Source organism: Etheostoma spectabile, unplaced genomic scaffold (assembly GCF_008692095.1).
Source record: "Etheostoma spectabile isolate EspeVRDwgs_2016 unplaced genomic scaffold, UIUC_Espe_1.0 scaffold00007887, whole genome shotgun sequence".
NCBI classification, from domain to species: domain Eukaryota; kingdom Metazoa; phylum Chordata; class Actinopteri; order Perciformes; family Percidae; genus Etheostoma; species Etheostoma spectabile.
Window position 1 is genome coordinate 35,169 of NW_022603533.1, and position 20,659 is coordinate 55,827.

A 20,659-nucleotide genomic window follows, 5' to 3' on the forward strand; every position below is an offset into this window, starting at 1 on the left:
GAGGACAACGAGACACCCTTATAACTTCAGTCCAAGTCAAGAAAAAAAAATTTGTTTTCAAAACAGACAAACGGCATTTAAGGCAGCTCTGTAACAATGTGTGTCTGCACGTGTGTCTGTGTGTACGTGTGGCTGTGTGTGTGTGTGTGTGAGTGCGTGTGTGATTTCGGACCCAAGCCCCTAATTGAAATATTTAGTAACAACAGTGACGTGTAACCTGAGAGTCACATAGGAAATTAAAGCTGGGTGGAGACTCTTGAAGTTTTCTGGCAACTTGTGACCAAAATCCTTCCAGTCCAGTCTGATGGAGACACAACGACATTACTCAGGATCACAACCGGAGATACACTTTCTCACATGTACTTGTACTTCACTTGAGTATTTACAATTTATGTGTTAAGGTTCAACAGCAGCTACACTTCCTGAGGGTCCTCAGGAAACACCTGGACTCCAACCTGCTGCTGACTTTCTACTCAGGCCCTCCAGAAAAACCTGGTCATGCGATCCCATAATCAGCCAAAGTCCATATAATTATGGGGTGGGGCATTTCTTCAAATACGCTGCACTCTTGCCGCAACATGCCGCTAACCCTAACCCCCTAACCCTAACCCTAACCCCCTAACCCTAACCCTAACCCCCTAACCCCCAACCCTAACCCCCTAACCCCAACCCTAACCCTAACCCCCTAACCCTAACCCCTAACCCCCAACCCTAACCCCCTAACCCCAACCCTAACCCTAACCCCCTAACCCCCAAACACCCTGTACTGCTACTACTATTACAACTAGCTACGCCCTGCACTGCTACTACTATTACTACTAGCTACACCCTGCACTACTACTACTCACACATTTACAGAAATGTTCATTAATGTCTGTTGTCTTTACATTTAAAAAAATCCATATAAACCCCTTATTGGTTGTTGACCAATAAGGGGTTAAGAGGTTTTGATGTAACTCTTATTTTTAGACTTGGACTGAAGTCATGAGGGTGTGTCGTTGTCCTCTGATCAGACACTAAGACACCCGGACTGAAGAGGAAGACGAGAGAAGAGCAGCTTGGTCTCTGCCAGTGTTTCCTCCACACACGAAGGTGGAAAGAGTCTTTAATGGACCTGAAGAGTTCAGCAGGTGAGAATCCTAGCAGAGGAATGTGTAAATGTCTGATAATCAGATCACGGTGATCACATTGGGATGTGTCTCTGTTTAACTGGACAGTTGGAAGGTTTCTTCATGCTGATGAGATGATTCATAAATACTATTTTGAAATAATCTGTAGAATTTGTTATTTTTGTAAGAATTTGTGTTAAATGACGTGATCTGAACCAGGTTAGCATGTATTACTGCCAGAGGCTCTCATGCGCAATCTGAGCTCAACCTCACTCATCGGGGGAAAATGTAGAGCATGTCAACCCTGACCCACTTCTGAGTACATGTCCATGGCAACTTACTGCTTGTAACTACTTTCTTAATGAAATCTTTCTCAAAATATTGAATGATGTTTAGAAAGAATGAAGAACGTAAAGTCCAATGACGTCATTCACGTGCATGTTAAGTACCCATGTGGATTTAAAGACCCAGCAGGGACGATGGTTTGACACAAGCAGCAATTCACAAGATTTTGTCCAAATTTAACCCTTGTATGGTAGTCGGGTCAAATTGACCCATTTCAAATTTTTACAAGAAAAAATGGTACAGTATACTTTTGTTTTTTTCTACCAGAAAATCAAAAGCCTCACCCATGGCCGCGGGAACTAGGGGTGCAAAGGGTGCTGCAGCACCCCCTAGCAAAAGAACAAACCATAATTAAAAAAACAAAACGAAAACATTTATTTTTAATAAATTGATTATTAACATAAACCTAATTACTTTAATTAGAAATTAAATGTAATACATTTAGAAATTTGGTAAGTAAAAGATAAACACATTATTTGATTAGAATGAATCTGCTGATTTTTCCAAGAGCGGCGCGCTTGTCTTCATCTTGACGGTATGGGTAAGAAAGAAATTTATGAAGTTGAATAGCAATAACGATCTATTATTTTATTTTCTGGTGTTTCTGGGTCAGTAGTCTAGGTATAGCAGGCTAATTATTGTCTTGGATATGCTATTTATAATGAATTGAAACTCTATACAGCTCAATAAATTGTGATGGATGCAGTTAGGTGTTTGCTGGCTGACTTTGGCTGAAAACTTAACTCTGTAAATTTATCAACACCCCCAATTCCAAATATGTTCCCGCGGCTCTGGCCTTACCTTATTTCCTGTGATAAACATGTATTCCTGACTCAATTCAGAAAATTATTCTGGATATCCTCTTCGGGAACCATCACCTTCTCGTGGTGTTTTGTGTGTCCCTATGAACCTGAGGGCTGTGTTGTCTGGAGACGTGTGCTCCTGGTAGGGTCTCCCACGGCAAAGTGGTCTCAGGTGAGGGGCCAGACAAAGAATGGTTAAAAAAAAACTTATGAACAAGCGAGGTAAAGAGGGAGTGACCCTGCATGGAGAAAGCCCAGGGCCCCCGTCTGGAGCCAGGCCCAGACGGAGAGCTCGTCATTGACCCCCTGGTGGCCGGGTTTGCCACGGAATTCGGCCGGGCAGAGCCCGAAGAAGCTCTGTAGCACCCTTATCTACATCCCATGGGCCCACCTCCTGTGGGAGGAACCGCGGGGGTCGGGTGCGTTGCTACATGGTTGTCTTGGTAGACACGCCCCTTCAACATTGTGTGGAAGTCTGGGACAGTGCCTAAGGAGTGGCAGACCGGGGTGGTGGTTCCCCTCTTCAAAAAGGGGGACCAGAGGGTGTGTGTGAATTACAGGGGTATCACACTTCTCAGCCTCCCTGGTAAAGTCTACTCCAAGGTGCTGGAAAGGAGGGTTTGGCCGATTGTCGAACCTCGGATTGAAGAGGAACAATGTGGATTCCGTCCTGGCCGTGGAACAACGGATCAGACCTTCACTCTTGCAAGGATCCTGGAGGGAGCCTGGGAGTATGCCCAACCAATCTACATGTATTTTGTGGATCTGGAGAAGCCGTATGAGCGGGTCCCCCCGGGAGATACTGTGGGAGGTGCTGCGGGAGTATGGGGTGAGGGGGTCCCTTCTTAAGGCTATACAATCTCGACCAAAGCGAGAGCTGTGTCCGGGTTCTCGGCAGTAAGTCGGACTCGCTCCAGGTGAGGGTTGGCCTCCGCCAGGGCTGCGCTTTGTCACCAATCTTGTTTGGAATATTTATTGACAGGATATCAAGGCGAAGTAGGGGTGGGGAGGTGTTGCAGTTCGGTGGGCTCAGGATCTCATCGCTGCTTTTTGCAGATGATGTGGTCCTGATGGCATCATCGGTCTGTGACCTTCAGCACTCACTGGATCGGTTGGCAGCCGAGTGTGAAGCGGCTGGGATGAGGATCAGCACCTCTAAATCTGAGGCCATGGTCCTCAGCAGGAAACCGATGGAGTGCCATCTTCAGGTAGGGAATTAGTCCTTACCCCAAGTGAAGGAGTTTAAATACCTTGGGGTCTTGTTGATGAGTGCGGGGACCATGGAGCAGGAGATTGGTCGGAGAATCGGAGCAGCAGGTGTGCTTTTACATTCAGTTTATTGCACCGTTGTGACAAAAAGGGAGCTGAGCCAGAAGGCAAAGCTCTCGATCTACCGGTCAGTGTTTGTTCCTACCCTTACCTATGGTCATGAAGGCTGGGTCATGGCCGAAAGAACAAGATCCAGGGTACAAGCGGCCGAAAGGGGTTTCCTCAGGAGGGGGGCTGGTGTCTCCCTTAGAGATAGGGTGAGAAGCACAGTCATCCGAGAGGAGCTCGGAGTAGAGCCGCTGCTCCTTCGCGTTGAAAGGAGCCAGTTGAGGTGGTTCGGCCATCTGGTAAGGATGCCTCCTGGGGGCCTCCCTAGGGAGGTGGTCCAGGCACGTCCAGCTGGGAAGAGACCTCGGGGAAGACCCAGGACTAGGTGGAGAGATTATATCTCCAACCTGGCCTAGGAACATCTCGGGATCCCCCAGTCGGAGCTGGTTGATGTGGCTTGGGGAAGGGAAGTTTGGGGTCCCCTGATTGAGCTGCTGTCCCCACGACCCGATACCGGATAAGCGGATGAAGATGGATGGATGGATATTCTGGACATGACCATTAATGTTTTTTCCATAGTGGATTTTTAACATGAATTATAACTCTTTGTCGAACGAACCACACTTCCATTTTTAATTGTCTTCTAGTAGAGACTGAATGCATTCCCTAAACTTGTTTTGTCAATTGTTTCTCTTAGAGATAAAGACAATATTGGTACTAGATATGAAATAATATTTTGTTTCAGAATTGTTTTTAAAACCCCAAATAAGTCCTGGGTCAATTTCATCCGAGGGATACGAGAGGGTCCCAAAAGTGAACAAGGGTTAAAGACTTGTGTCTAACTATAATAGTTACGAGACACCGAGAGCTTTTGTCACACCTGTTTTTGAATGAGATGTACAGAGTAGTGCTAGAAACTGCACCCTGCAGACAGAACAGATTGAAATACAGTTCAGATCATGTTCATGCCCATGGGGAGGTTCTAGGATCCAGACCTTTTAGGATCAGACCTTCAGACCAGACCCTATGACAATGTGAAAACAGGATCGCAGCAATGTGCAGTACAACAACAATATGGTGTTTTTAAAATGAAACCATACAATATGAACCTGAATGAATATGGGCACTTATACCTGCTTGACAGAAGATATTGTCACGTTGCTATGAGGTGGTATTGTGTGTAGTATCGGAGTCATTTTATGACTACAAGTAAGTACATGTGCAAGGCATCGGACATCCTAGGATCCCTAGTCTAAACTGGACCTGGTGATAAACCACCCAATAATTTGTTCTCCAGCCTCAAGGACTGGGAGGAGATCTGGGGGTTTTGGACAAATCTACAAAGCCAGGCATCGTCAGTGGGGCTGTGACGTGGTTAAAAACTGCTTCAGTGGGGTAAGGGGTAAATAGCTTCCCGTTTAATAACTACATAAAGTTGTGAGAATTACTCATAATGCAAACAAACACACACACACACACACACACACACACACACACACACACACACACACACACACACACACACACACACACACACACACACACACACACAGGACCGAGGAGTCTTTGCTGCGTGATGCGTCAAGCCAAGCAGCCTGTATGTCATGGCCGTCCGAGGGATCTTCAAAGGTCAGACGCCCTCTGGTGGGTCAAGACAGCTCGGTGTGGTCATGGATCTCATGGAGACAGGATCATTGGCCTCCTACAGGTGACCAGGGCTGGAACAACTACTTTGTCTTTTAGAGTAGGAATACTCTATGTAAAAAATACTTATGCTACAAGTAAAAGTCTTGCATTAACATTACAAAAGTATAGAATAAATAAATATGTAATATACTTCTCTGAGTTATCCCATTTATGTTAAAATCTCATTATTAAAGATAAGAAGAAAAACATAAATATAACATCATATTTATTCCAAACCTTTGAATGGTGGTGTAGGTGTGGGTGTAGCTGACTGTCTCCACTATCTCCACTTTTATCCACTTTGTGGATCTGAAAACATCTCACAGGAAGCATTGAGGGGAACTCCACCCTGGCCGCTGGTCTTCAGACTGGCTCACCAAGTGGCTCTGGGTATAAACTTCCTCCACACTCTGCCCCGACCCGTACTCCACCAGGACCTGAAGCCCCAAAACGTGCTGCTGGACGACGCTCTCAATGCCAAGGTGAGTCCCAGGCTTTGAGGGGAGGCCAGGCCTCGTGTTTACTTTATACTTTTACAATAGTTTGCACAGTTTTCAGGCTCCATTTAGTCTGGAGATTAAATGGAGCCTGAAAAACATATTGGGAACCTAAAAGATACAGACATGGGTTTCCCTTACATGTTGCAGCTTGATAATATGCAGTAGTAAATATTGGCGATGGAAACACTTTTAAGATGGACCGTATTCTCGTTTTTGGGTCAAATGGCCTTTTTAATGGGAGAGCTAGGGGCGCTACTATGATAACAACAACATGAGACGTTGCTCCAAGTATCACCAGGGTCTCTACACATGGACTCAGCATCACCAGGGTCTCTACACATGGACTCAGCATCACCAGGGTCTCTACACATGAACTCAGCATCACCAGGGTCTCTACACATGGACTCAGCATCGCCAGGGTCTCTACACATGAACTCAGCATCGCCAGGGTCTCTACACATGAACTCAGCATCACCAGGGTCTCTACACATGGACTCAGCATCGCCAGGGTCTCTACACATGGACTCAGCATCGCCAGGGTCTCTACACATGGACTCAGCATCGCCAGGGTCTCTACACATGAACTCAGCATCACCAGGGTCTCTACACATGGACTCAGCATCACCAGGGTCTCTACACATGGACTCAGCATCACAGGGTCTCTACACATGGACTCAGCATCACCAGGGTCTTTACACATGAACTCCAGCATTGTGAACATTGTTTGTGTACACAGTTTGCTAAAAAATAATTTTTTACAACTCACTGTAGCTGTTGGCATTTCCATCTCACCAGTCAAAAATAGTCACAAACCAGTCACCAGGTATGGCAAAGTCCACTTCTGCAGGGACACATACTGTTGTCCTGGAGGGGTAAAAAAAACAGGACTTTCACCAAGAAGACTGGGGTTCATGTTCTGTTTTTGTCCTGCATATCACTGAAACATTCTTTTTTTTTTTCAATGTAAGGCCAAATCAGTCCCGACTGAAAGCGTCCAAAAGCCCTGATGCTAAAGAAGATTATTTGTGTTGACAACCGCCACATGAACAAACCAAGTGTCCCTAATTGATGCACTGGGAGTGTGAATCTTGTGTGCTCGACATAGTTCCAGGGGCGCAGATCCACTGAGTGCTGGAGGTCACAGACCGATGTCATCAAGAGCATATTTTCTGCAAAAACGGCGCTCTCCAGCTCACCTAACTGCAACCCCTCCCCACCCCGACTACATCTTGATATCCTTCCTTGAATATGGCAAATGGGATTGATGAAAAGGAGCAAGCCTGTTGATGGCCGACCCTCACCTGGAACGAGTCGACTTACTACTGAGCCGCTCAGACACAGCACACGCTTTGGATATACATGGATTGGATAGCCCCCACCCTATACTCCTGCAGTACCTCCCAAAGTATCTCCTGAGAGACCAGGTCATAGGTCTTCTCCAAATCCACAAAACACATGTAGACCGAATTGGCAAACTACCAGCATCCTTGCAAGAATAAAAATCTGGTCCATTGTTCCACCACCAGGACAGAATCTGCATTGTTTCTCTTCAATCTGAGAATCCTAAGACCTTGAGACCAAAGCTCCCCGCTGCAGCTTCAGCAATGGAAGCTTTGAACATTGCCCACTTAGGTTCAATGCCCTCGACCTTCAGGGAAGCCAGAAAGGTCCGCCGGAGGTGTGACTTAAAGATCTCTCAAACAGGGGCCTTCTCAGACGTTCCCAGTTTACCCCCACTACCTGTTTGTCAAGATCTTTGTCTAACCCCAACAGTCTCATGAAGACCAATGTGGAAACCAACCCACAGAGAGAGTTGTGTGGAGCTGATGGTCTTAATTAGCTTTCTAGTAATCATTTGGCAATGGCTTGAATATAATGGACGTTCATTAATATCAAAATGTTAAACATTAAAGCTTAATTACAAGAGTCATGAACATTCATTAAGACTCCTTCATGTTCAGAGCTGGTTTCATGTCTGTCTTCTGCACACCCGTTCAAATGAAGAACCTCTTCTGTCTCCTTCCTCTCTTTGCTAATTCTCTCTGCAGCTTACAGATTTTGGCCTTGCCCGGATTTCCTGCAGCGTCACGCAGGTTTCCAAGGACAGTGGACCAGTAGGAGGGACGCTATCATACATGCCACCAGAGGCTTTTACAGTATCGTACAAACCTAAAAGAACCTTTGATATCTACAGGTATGAGAGCATCAACCAGCACTCAAATAAAACTGTTTTATTATCATATAATAAATAATAACTGGAGATGGGATCACTCCAGCTGCCATGCTAACACATGTTCAGTATTGACAGGAAGTCAAAATATCAGTCGCTTAGTCCTTTAACAGGAGAGGAACTGTTTTCAGGTGGAGGGATACTAATAGGACTTCATGCACAGATTTCCTATATGACATTAAATATCTCGTTCTCACATGAGCATTAATTATCAGATGACAACAATCCAGCCAGCGACCAACCAGGGTGTGATTGTTATGATATGGATAATAATCCTGACATGAAACTCTCTCTGTCTTTCAGTTACGGGATCCTCCTTTGGTCCATTGCCACAGGGAAACAACCATATGAGCGTAAGTGACTGTTTTTTTCTTTGTTTTTAGATTTTTCCTGATTTTGCGAGAGCTTCATTTAAACATTGCAACGATAATTGCAATGTCTTTTATAATTGGTATACTTGGTATAAAAATACTTTTGGGGAGAATGAAACTACTCTGGGCTGAGTTTTCCTAGTAACCAAAAGGCTCGGGATGCTGCAAATGTTGATATAATGTGAAAATGGCCGATATCAAGATCAAAAAACAATTTATGAATTTGTCAAATTGGTCGAGCTTTGGACGGCTGGATGGCGGCTTGGGCTCTGGAATCCAATCCAATCCAAGTATTATCTAACCTAATCTACATGTGGTGCAGGAACGGCACCACAGTGATGTCTGCCTTACAGCAGACGTCACTGTGGTGCTGCCAGTAATATATGAAATGAATAATTGCAGCGCTTTAAATTTCATATATGTCCAAACAGATCTTTAGGAAAGCATGCCATGTGCTATTGTTACTCAATGCTAGGCCTTATCTAAATGCAGTTCTTTTACGTATTCTGTTATTTAACTGCTGTTAATTGCTGACATGAGCTAAGTTGATAAGGTCCATGACTGTTTACTGTAATTATCAATTTTATGTTAATTTAAGAACAAAATACAATGTTTTTTATGATTAGAAAGAGGCTCGGTTTACTTCATAGACTCTGTACTCATGTTGTTACATTATCTGGGTCACATGACATTGATAAAACAAAAGACGTGTCATGGGTTTGAAAAAGTGATAAATACATTTGACTAAAAGAGACAGTTATTTTGTTTGTGATTATTTCTGAAACTATTAATTGAACAGTTAAATGTGGAACTGTTACAAGTGGCAGAGTTGTCCCATTTAGCAGATTGAACCTGAACCTTTACATAAGCATCAGTCTAGACCGTCTATTCAGGTATTAACACGGTCTCTTAACCTCAAGACCACTCTGACAGCCTTTTTAATTCTTCTCCAATGTAGACGCAAGACCCGAAATAATAGCGTTACGCATCCCAGAAGGAGACCGCCCACTGCTGGATGATGTCACGGGCGATGCTGCTGGTTTGACGGAGCTGAAAAGACTCATGAAGAGATGCTGGGATCAGGAACCTGAACGAAGGCCCACAGCCCTTGGTGAGAAAACTACGTCATTCACCTCTGATTCAGTGAATTAACACAGAAAACAGCTGGTGATGCCGGGCTCTAACGTTAGTCTTACTCTATGTTGTGTACAACAGAGTGTACAACTGAGACAGAACAACTGTTCCAGATGCACAAAGATGAACTCAACAAAGCTGTCTATGAAGTGCTGGAGAAACTGGTGAGGAACAAATCTCTTCATTAACACTCAAGTCCCGCTGAGACAGTTTAATATTTAGACAAAATGCAGCAACACAACCAACCGGTCTTACAGAGAAATGTGTTCATGAACCCCACTTACGCACTTTTTACGTAGAGTCTGACATTCACTAATGTTTTCTTATCTTGGATTTGCTAAGAACAAAATCTACGAACACTCAAGAGCACTCTTACACACATGTGAGTAATGACAATTTGCTTCAAATAATGGTTACTGCATTTTATTTAATTGTGAAGTCATTTACAATTATAATATTGTACCGTAATGTATTTCTGATAATTTGTTGAAAAATTAAATCATGCTATGCAAAGAAAACACTGCAATTTACAAACTAAACTGGTTGAATCCTACCTAAAGAATAGGGATTACTTTGTGTCAATAGGTAATTATGCATCTGAGCGTACAAATATGACGTGCGGAGTTCCGCAAGGCTCCATTCTGGGGCCTCTTCTGTTTAACATCTATATGCTCCCACTGGCCCAGATTATGGAGAACAACAAAATAAGTTACCATAGTTATGTGGACGACACACAAATTTACATAACCTTTTCGCCAGGGGACTATAGTCCAGTACAAAAACTGACTAAGTGCATCGAACAAATTAACGACTGGATGTGCCAGAACTTTCTGAAATTAAATGAAGGAAAAACTGAGGTGGTTGTTTTTGGAGCAAAAGAGGAACGATTAAAAGTCTGCGCTCAGCTTCAAACAACAATTTTAAAAACAACAGACAAAGCCAGAAATCTTGGTGTATTCATTGACTCAGACCTGAATTTTAACAGCCACATTAAGACAATTACAAAGTCAGCCTACTGTCACCTTAAGAATACAGTGGTGTGAAAAAGTGTTTGCCACCTTCCTCATTTCCTGTTCCTTTGCATGTTTGTCACACTTAAGTGTTTAGGAACATCAAACCAATTTAAACAATAGTCAAGGACAACACAAGTAAACACAAAATGCAATTTGTAAATGAAGGTGTTTATTATTAAAGGTGAAAAAAAATCCTAACCATCATGGCCCTGTGTGAAAAAGTGATTGCCCCCTAAACCTAATAACTGGTTGGGCCACCCTTAGCAGCAACAACTGCAACCAAGCGTTTGCGATAACATGCAATGAGGCTTTTACAGCATCCTGGAGGAATTTTGGCCACTCATCTTTGCAGAATTGTCCTAATTCAGTTACATTAGAGGGTTTTCGAGCATGAACGGCCTTTTTAAGGTCATACCACAACATCTCAGTAGGATTCAGGTCAGGACTTTGGCTAGGCCACTCCAAAGTCATTTTGTTTTTCTTCAGCCATTCGGTGGTGGACTTGCTGGTGTGTTTAAGATCATTGTCCTGCTGCAGAACCCAAGTTCGTTTCAGCTTGAGTACACAAACAGATGGTCGGACATTCTCCTTCAGGATCTCTTGGTAGACAGCAGAATTCATAGTTCCTTTTATCACGGCAAGTCTTCCAGGTCCTGAAGCAGCAAAACAGCCCCAGACCATCACACTACCACCGCCATATTTACTTTTGGTATAATGTTCTTTATGAAATGCAGTGTTCCTTCTACGCCAGATATACTTGGACACACACCTTCCAAAGAGTTCCACTTTTGTCTCATCGGTCCACAGAATGTTGTCCCAAAAGTCTTGGGGATTATCAAGATGTGTTGTGGAGACAGAGATTTGAGCAACCATTGTATTCATTCATGTTGTAATATTAACTCTTCTGCTCCAGTAATCTAGTAGAACAATTCTGGTCCATAGAGCATAGATCACTACCACTAGTAATTACCCACAGAGGGGTTACAAAGGTCCACCAGAAGATCCTTAAAAGCTACACATCATGCCGAGACCCAAAGAAATTCAGGAACAATTGAGAAAGAAAGTAATTGAGATCTATCAGTCTGGAAAGGGTTATAAAGCCATTTCCAAAGCTTTGGGAATCCAGCGAACCACAGTGAGAGCCATTATCCACAAATGGATGGCTCGTGCTGGGGGACTTCAACGCACACGTGGGTGATGACGGAGATACTTGGAGAGGCGTGATTGGGAGGAACGGCCTCCCTGATCTGAACCAGAGTGGTTGTCTGTTGTTGGACTTCTGTGCTAGTCATGGATTGTCCATAACAAACACCATGTTCGAACATAGGGATGCTCATAAGTGTACGTGGTACCAGAGCACCCTAGGCCAAAGGTCAATGATCGATTTTATAATCGTTTCATCTGATCTGAGGCCGTATGTTTTGGACACTCGGGTGAAGAGAGAGGCAGAGCTGTCAACTGATCACCATCTGGTGGTGAGTTGGGTCAGGGGATGGGGGAGGACTCTAGACAGACCTGGTAAGCCCAAACGCGTAGTGCGGGTAAATTGGGAACGTCTGGAAGAGGCCCCTGTCCGACGGACTTTCAATTCACACCTCCGGCGGAGCTTTTCGGGCATCCCTGTGGAGGCTGGGGGCATTGAGCCTGAGTGGACAATGTTCAAAGTTTCCATTGCTGAAGCTGCGGCGGCGAGCTGTGGTCTTAGGGTCTTAGGTGCCTCAAGGGGCGGTAACCCACGAACACCCTGGTGGACACCGAGGGTCAGGGAAGCCGTCCGACTGAAGAAGGAGTCTTTCCGGGATATGTTATCCCGGAGGACTCGGAGGCAGTTGCAAGGTACCGACGGGCCTGAAGGGCGGCAGCCTCTGCCGTGACAGAGGCAAAGCAGCGGGTGTGGGAGAAGTTCGGAGAAGACAGGAGAAGGACTTTCGGTCGGCATCAAGGTGCTTCTGGAAAACCATTCGCCACCTCAGGAGGGGGAAGCGAGGACTCATCCAAGCTGTATACAGTAAGGATGGGACGTTGTTGACCTCAAATGGGGAAGTAATAGAACGGTGGAAGGAGCACTTTGAGGAACTCCTAAATCCAGCTGACACACCCTCTGTGGTAGAGGCAGAGCTAGAGGATGATGGGGGATTGTCGTCAATTTCCCTGGTAGAAGTCGCTGAGGTAGTCAAACAACTCCACAGCGGCAAAGCCCCGGGATTGATGAGATCCGCCCAGAAAGGCTGAAAGCTCTGGGTGTGGAGGGGCTGTCTTGGTTGACACGCCTCTTCAACATTGCGTGGAAGTCTGGGACGGTGCCTAAGGAGTGGCAGACCGGGGTGGTGGTTCCCCTCTTCAAAAAGGGGGCCCAGAGGGTGTGTGCCAACTACAGGGGTATCACACTTCTCAGCCTCCGTGGGGAAAGGAGGGTTCGGCCGATAGTCGAACCTCGGATTGAAGAGGAACAATGCGGATTCCGTCCTGGCCGTGGAACAACGGACCAGATCTTCATTCTCGCAAGGATCTTGGAGGGGGCCTGTGAGTATGCCAACCAGTCTACATGTGTTTTGTGGATCTGGAGAAGGCGTATGACGGGTCCCCCGGGAGAAATTGTGGGAGGTGCTGCGGGAGTATGGGGTGAGGGGGTTCCTTCTCAGGGCCATCCAATCTCTGTATGACCAAAGCGAGAGCTGTGTCCGGGTTCTCGGCAGTAAGTCGGACTCGTACCAGGTGAGGGTTGGCCTCCGCCAGGGCTGCGCTTTGTCACCAATCCTGTTTATAATATTTATGGACAGGATATCGAGGCGTAGTGGGGGCGGGGAGGGGTTGCAGTTCGGTGGGCTCAGGATCTCATCGCTGCTTTTTGCAGATGATGTGGTCCTGATGGGATCATCGGTCTGTGACCTTCAGCACTCACTGGATCGGTTCGCAGCCGAGTGCAAAGCGGCTGGGATGAGGATCAGCACCTCTAAATCTGAGGCCATGGTTCTCAGCAGGAAACCGATGGAGTGCTTTCTCGGGTAGGGAGTGAGTCCTTACCCCAAGTGAAGGAGTTTAAGTACCTTGGGGTCTTGTTCGCGAGTAAGGGGACCATGGAGCGTGAGATTGGTCGGAGAATCGGAGCAGCTGGTGCGGTATTACATTCCGTTTATCGCACCGTTGTGACGAAAGAGAGCTGAGCCAGAAGGCAAAGCTCTCTAACTACCGGGCAATTGTCGTTCCTACCCTCACCTATGGTCATGAAGGCTGGGTCATGACCGAAAGAACGAGATCCAGGGTACAAGCGGCCGAAATGGGTTTCCTCAGGAGGTTGGCTGGCGTCTCCCTTAGAGATAGGGTGAGAAGCTCAGTCATCCGAGAGGAGCTCGGAGTGGAGCCGCTGCTCCTTCGCGTCAAAAGGAGCCAGTTGAGGTGGTTCGGGCATCTGGTAAGGATGCCTCCAGGGCGCCTCCCTAGGGAGGTGTTCCAGGCACGTCCAGCTGGGAGGAGACCTCGGGGAAGACCCAGGACTAGGTGGAGAGATTATATCTCCAACCTAGCCTGGGAACGCCTCGGGATCCCCCAGTCGGAGCTGGTTGATGTGGCTCGGGAAAGGGAAGTTTGGGGTCCCCTACTGGAGCTGCTGCCCCCGCGACCCGATACCGGATAATCAGAATCAGAATCAGAATCAGCAGATGAAGATGGATGGATGGATATTCAGAGAAAACTTAGGAAGATATCAGTGACTGAGGCCCATGGTTTTTATCATTGTGTAACTGTCTCTTTCTCTTTCCAGACGCAAAAGGAAGGAAAAGGCATGGCAGCAGGAATACGGTTCAGAGGAATCCAGTTGCTGAGGCTGCAGGTCTGTATTTATAGAATACTGTTGCCTTGGTCCAGACCTTTGAACCTGTCTGACACTAAGTTTAGTGATTAATCATCTGGCGTTTGGCGATTTTAACACTCGCCCACGAGTAAAAACGTACCTCTGATTCATAGTTTAATAACTTTTGAACCATACAAGCGATTTACTCACCTTTGGTTTCGTTTGAATCCTGACGTTTTCGGCTTTACGACGGTCTTTTCCGCATCTTTCTAGCCTCTACAGGGGATTTTCTATCCAGCCTGGAACTTCTGCCTCTTTGGGCTTTAAATCCATACTGTTATATCCAAGATTGATCCACTTTATATTGAATTGAAATTGAATTGAAAGCCTTTATTGTCATTGTACCAGTACAATGAAATTTGGAGAGCAACTCTCTAAAAGTGCACACATTAATAACACATACATAAATATACAAAACATTAGTGCAAGTCTGAGTGTAGGTTGAGTATGGTGACAGCTTTGGGAAAAAAGCTATCCCTGAGTCTATTTGTTCTGGCCCGTATTGACCTGAAGCGCCTGCCTGAGGGCAACAGGTTAAAGAGATGGGAGCCGGGGTGGGTGGTGTCCCTCAGGATGTTTCTGGCCCTACTGAGGCAACGGGAGTTGTAGATGGCAGTCAAAGAGGGCAGAGGGCAGCCAATTATTTTTTGTGCAGTGTTTGTCACCCTCTGCAGTCGCTTCCTGTCGGCCTCCGTTCAGGGGAGTGCCACACTGTCACAGCACAGGTCACCAGGCTCTCGATGGTGGAGCGGTAGAAGGTCACCAGCAGCTGAGTTCTTAGTTGTTCCTTCCTGAGGACCCTCAGGAAGTGTAGCCGCTGCTGGGCCTTCTTGACCAAAGCTGTGGTATTGGCCGACCAGGAGAGGTCTGCAGAGATGTGAATGCCGAGGAATTTGAAGGACTCCACTCGCTCTACACATCCACCGTTGACGTACAGGGGGGCAGGGGCGGCTTTGTTCCGCCTGAAGTCCAGGATGAGTTCCTTGGTCTTGTTGATGTTTAGTGCCAGGTTGTTTGATGCACACCACTCACTAAGTTTCAGGACCTCATCTCTATAGGCCGCCTCGATTATATCCATAATTCATCGCGTTTTGGCTCATTTTCTGCCGCTTATCGCTCTTCCGTCTCTCTCTCTGTCTGCCTGTGTATTTTTCAGGAAGTGCATGCCCATATATGGGAGATAAAGCACCCCTCTTGTATGGAAAACCAGAGGGGACAAAAATGCCTATAGACTCTATGGAAGGCAAAATGATGCAATATTTAGACACATATTTGCTTGTGTAGCATTGCTGTGGGTGTAATATCAATAAATATGACATTATTATGTTATTATTGGCATAAGTAAATGTCATGAGAGCAAAACGTCTGGACTTTTTTGGAAAAAATGCATGTATTTTGTCAACTGTATAAGTTGTATTGATTATTTCTTCACAGTGTGACTCCCAAGACATATGAGAAGTGTTTTAGAGGTTTTACTTATATGTCTGTGATATCAATACATATCTGGAAGATTCATTTATTATTTATTTTATTTATTCATCTTTAAGGCCCTACAACCATTTTTAACATGCAAGTGACCTCACTGCAACCCAAAAATCTAATAACCCAGTTTGTCCTGAAAAAAATGATGTTCATATCTTGACTGTAGACAACAGGGTTGATGTTTTACAAGCTTTTTTATAAAATAAATCCAGATGGAAATTAAACTGTAAAAATGGCCTCAGGGCCCAGAGCGTTAAATACCCTTGGGCATTATTCGCAAGTGAAGAGACCATGGAGCGTGAAATTGGTCGGAGAATCAAAGCAGCCGGTGCGGTATTACATTCTATTTATCATACTGTTGTGACGAAAAGGGAGCTGAACCAGAAGGCAAAGCTCTCGATCTACCGGTCAGTTTTCGTTCCTACCTTCACCTATGGTCATGAAGGCTGGGTCATGACCAAAAGAATCAGATCCAGGGTACATGCGGCTGAAATGGGTTTCCTCAGGAGGGGGGCTAGCGTCACCTTTAGAGATTGGGTGAGAAGCTCAGTCATCCGAGAGGAGCTCGAAGTCGAAAGGAGCCAGTTGAGGTGGTTCGGGCATCTGGTAAGGATGCCTCCTGGGGCCTCCCAGGGAGGTGTTCCAGGCACGTCCAGCTGGGAGGAGGCCTCTGGGAAGACCCAGGACTAGGTGGAGGATTATATCTCCAACCTGGCCTGGGAACACCTCGAGATCCCCCAGTCTGAGCTGGTTGATGTGGCTCAGGAAAGGGAAGTTTGGGATCATTTGCTGGAGTTGCTCCCCCCACAACCGATAAGCAGAGGAAGATGGATGGAGAATCCGGTTTGCGTCAACAAACCAGGAATTTGACTTTGGTTATCTTTGCTCTCAAGTACAACACTAACATACTGTAACATACGGTAAGTATAAAAACGGAAGATCATGGTCATGCGATTGAAAGAACCTCAACAGCTGAGTGTGTTTCCTAGATGGGAATCAGCTGTGATTGATCTATTTGCATAACTTCAATCAGCTGTTTCTCTCATTTACAGGAACAATGGAACACATGTAAAATGCAGGGGATATATTTGTTTTATTTACTATATGAACAGCTGTTCACGTTGACTTTAGCCTAAGTTAGGTGTAGAACATGATATTATCTGTTCTGACGTACAGACAGGACCAAGACGGCAACGGTTTAAATTGTCAAACTCAAGGCTTCAAAACATTAGTCCAATAATTATGTCCTGTTTGCATGTGTGTGAACTCGGCCAGCCTGTGTGTAATGTTTAAAATAACAGAGTTAAAAATGTAATTTATCCTCCTTGGATTAATACAATATGACTTCTTATCTTCTAGTGGAGGGGATCCAACAGATCCTGAGAAGATTGAAGCTGTTTGCTGTGAACGCTGTCAGGTATGGACATCCAACAAGAGCTCAAACTCTGCAGGGGCCTCTAGTTCTTGTCCTTCAGCTGAAGAACTTCTTGTTTCTGTTCAGAGGAGGGAATAGGCCTGAGTTAGGAAACACACACAGAGTTTTGGAATCATAAAACTATCATTCATATTGTAGTCCTGTTAGCAGCATGGCTCTAGAGATAGTTATATCGGTCCACCGCTTTGTTCCAGTCTCAAATACCTCAACAACTACTAAATGTGTTAAAATCATATCTCGTTCTGACGTTTATTCTCCAGAGGATCCATCCATCCTCTGACTGTTCCTCTGGCATCACCAGCAGGTTTACACTTTTAGCTTTAAGTAAAAACAGCTTCATCATTGGTAACAAGTTGACCTTTGAACTGAACACAGACATGCTGGTAAAAAAATTCAGCAACGTCTCCTCTGTCTGAGAAAGCTAGCTGAGTTTCAAGTGGACAGATCCTTGGTGAAGTTTTTTTTTACAATCTTTTGAGTCCGTCTTTACTTTATGTATTTGCTGGTATGCTTCTCTTTTTTAAACAGAAAAACACATTAGCAATGGTAAAGCAGCAAAACACTGGGATTCAGCAGATGAAACCAACTGATCTGTACAATAGACATGTCTTAAAAGGCAGAATCCATCATGTCTGATAGTTCTCACCCCCTGCATGCAGAATTTAAGATGCTGCCAGCTTAACTCTGTAAAGAATAGGTAACATCAGCACATAAGGCACACTGGAACCTAAACTTTTAGTATTGTGGTATTCCTTTACCCATTTGGTCTGATCCGGTTTTTAATCAATGTCTTTGTTGTCATGTACTGTATGTCAACTTGCTACTGCAGCAACACTAATCGCCAAAATGTGGTTCAGACTAATGTTCTCCATGTGATGGATTGTAGTAATTCTGACTTTCTGTCTAGCGCCATCATCAGGTCAACTTAAAAGTATTTTCCCCATGTGAATGAACGGGTTTACTGCTGTTGCCAGGCACCCCGTGATGTTTCAGATTACTGTAATGTGAAATGTGATGAGCAATGAATGTCTCCGTGCATAGTTCACATAGTTTATCATCATGTGGGAGGACATTAATGAAACCAGAGCAGATCAGTGATGTCTCTCTTATTTCTACATTATCTTCCCGTTCCTCTTAGATAACGTGGCCATTAACCAAGATGAGTTTCTCTCTCTGACAAACTGAGGACTCTGCATCATGTCTAACAGCAGTTAGGACTCATGTTGGATAGAAAACTCATTCTGACTGTGTTTCTTCCGCCAGAGCGCAGAGATGGCATCTGATGATATGTAAGTGTTAGTTCTCCCTAAATACACAGCTGATGGTTTTATTCAGTAGAACATTACTGACTACATCCATCATCAAACTTGATATAAATGATCAACACACAAACACTAATCCTTCAGATGTGTCTGATTAATGAGGCGGCTGTGGCTGCGCCATAGTGTTGTAAATGTGTGTATTGATGAGCAGGTGTGTGTGTATCTGATGAGCAGGTGTGTGTGTATCTGATGAGCAGGTGTGTGTATCTGAGGACCTTGTGCGGCAGCCTTAGCCACTGTGTGTGATGGTGAATGGTTCCTGTACTACGAAGAAGAGCTTTGAGCAGTCGTTAAGACCAGAAAGATATATAAGAACAGTCCATTTACATTTAAACTGCCGCTGTGTTTTGGGTAGAGCTGGACAATATATCGATATTATATCTATTGTGATAGACTAAAATCGTTTTGATTTTGGATATTGTTAATTGTTGCATAGATCTTAGGTATGGTGCTGATTGTGGCAACATGCATGGCGACACGCAGCAGCAGTGGAGAGTAACTGTGGTGTCATTTGGTTTTAAACTACTGTACGTGTTTATTTCACCAGCTTCTAACGTGGTTCTTAACCTGTCCGTCTGTTATTGTTTTACTACCATTATTGGACTGATCGGCATATGAATGGAGGCCACATGTTGACTCCCCTGAATTTGACAGGCTCCTTTTCTCTATACGGGAGAATCTCTCCGTATAGTCGAGTTTCTTCTGCTTTAGCACAGCACCGGTGCACCGTGGATTCTTCCAGTTTCCACCCCAGAGATCCTCCGTTCCCGGACCTCTGCACAGTGAACAGGGAGCCCCAGATGAAGCCGACAGTTAGAAAAGATGGAGACGAGGCGGTGTGTGCCAAAGGCTTAAGAGACAGGGACCACAGGCGGATTCTCCGTCCCACAGTCATCCTCGCTAACGTCCCAAGTTCCTGGGGGAGTGTAGTAGTGCCTGTCTTCTCGCCTTCACTTCAAGGAACACAACATTCAGTCTGATCTGGAGATCGAGGCTTCGGAGTTCCCTACCGCTAGGACAGTGACCCCGCAGTGACCGGTATGTCACTTCTTGGGGGTCTGGGTCAGTATGTAAATGGGTTGTCAGAGAGTTACTGTGGTTAGATACAGACGGACATTGAACTCCTCTCTGTATCCTTACGTCCTTTTTATCTTCTAAGGGAATTCCCCCAATTATTTGACTTGTGTTCGTTTACCTGAAGGCTAATGCCGATATGGCCACTAGCCAGGACTAGATCTGTAAGCGGCTACGGGGGATTGCACCAGACGCACCAATCCTAATAAAGGGTGATTTAATCACTGCAAACCGAGAAGTCTCTCGGTCACTTTTACCAGTATGTCACTTGTCCGACCCGTCCCTCAAAGTGTCTTTGGACTTACAAATCGGTCCGAAGAGGCACAAGGCGGATCGAAGATTTGTTCGGTTATAGACAGAAGACTCCGTTCGGTGCCTCCAGGACCGTTTACTGGCACTGATCGGGATGTGTATAAAAATTCCTGCCCCAGGGGGGAAACCATGATGGGGTTCCAGTCCAAAAATTGTTCTATTTCTCAGCATGGGCTAACCGACCTGGACTTTTCTAATGAACTGAATGTTTTTTATAACTGTTTAAATCCATGATTTTAGCGAGGGAGATGTCTGTTTTTAAAAGTTGACCACAATCCTGTGAATGTGAATGAATAAATCATGGTCTCAAACTTTTCCATGGTGTAATTTGTAATGTAGACGTACACGAAGCTGTCTTCTCTGATCACGCGCCTGTTTTATTTGACGTTTCTCTTCCCCAAACCGTTAAGCGATACGTTTCCACCCCGTATGTGCAGGATGATCAAACCCACCACTGCTGCGCAGTTTCTGGTGCTTTTAATATTGATAGGGAGGCTCTGGGATCCTCTGCCTGTCAAAACACAGCGGAGTTAAACGCTTCTTTTTTTGTCTACCTGCTGCAACATTCTGGACACCATTGCCCCATTTAAATCCATGTGTCAAAATCTAAATCTGAATGGATTAATGACTCAACTCGGGCTGCTAGACAACAGTGTAGGAAAGCTGAGCGCAAATG

The 20,659-nt window shown here is 45.2% G+C and overlaps 1 protein-coding gene across 1 annotated transcript; it reads left to right on the forward strand.

The window, feature by feature from the left end:
* The first annotated feature begins 5,178 nt into the window (after positions 1-5,178).
* On the forward strand, positions 5,179-19,632 carry LOC116678722 (ankyrin repeat and protein kinase domain-containing protein 1). Its single transcript, XM_032508470.1, has 11 exons — positions 5,179-5,218; positions 5,516-5,742; positions 7,809-7,954; positions 8,294-8,343; positions 9,320-9,472; positions 9,577-9,659; positions 15,515-15,541; positions 17,536-17,658; positions 18,539-18,564; positions 19,289-19,409; positions 19,558-19,632. The coding sequence occupies exons 1-11, from the start codon at positions 5,179-5,181 to the stop codon at positions 19,630-19,632; spliced, it is 1,071 nt and encodes a 356-aa protein (XP_032364361.1).
* The last annotated feature ends 1,027 nt before the right edge of the window (positions 19,633-20,659 follow it).

Excerpts from the sequence above, each read along its gene's own strand:
- LOC116678722 (XM_032508470.1), top strand. The coding sequence starts at position 5,179 with ATGGCCGTCCGAGGGATCTTCAAAGGTCAGACGCCCTCTG. Across the intron at positions 5,743-7,808 it reads ACGACGCTCTCAATGCCAAG|CTTACAGATTTTGGCCTTGC; the intron begins GTGAGTCCCAGG and ends TTCTCTCTGCAG. Across the intron at positions 17,659-18,538 it reads AACTGAACACAGACATGCTG|AGCGCAGAGATGGCATCTGA; the intron begins GTAAAAAAATTC and ends TTCTTCCGCCAG.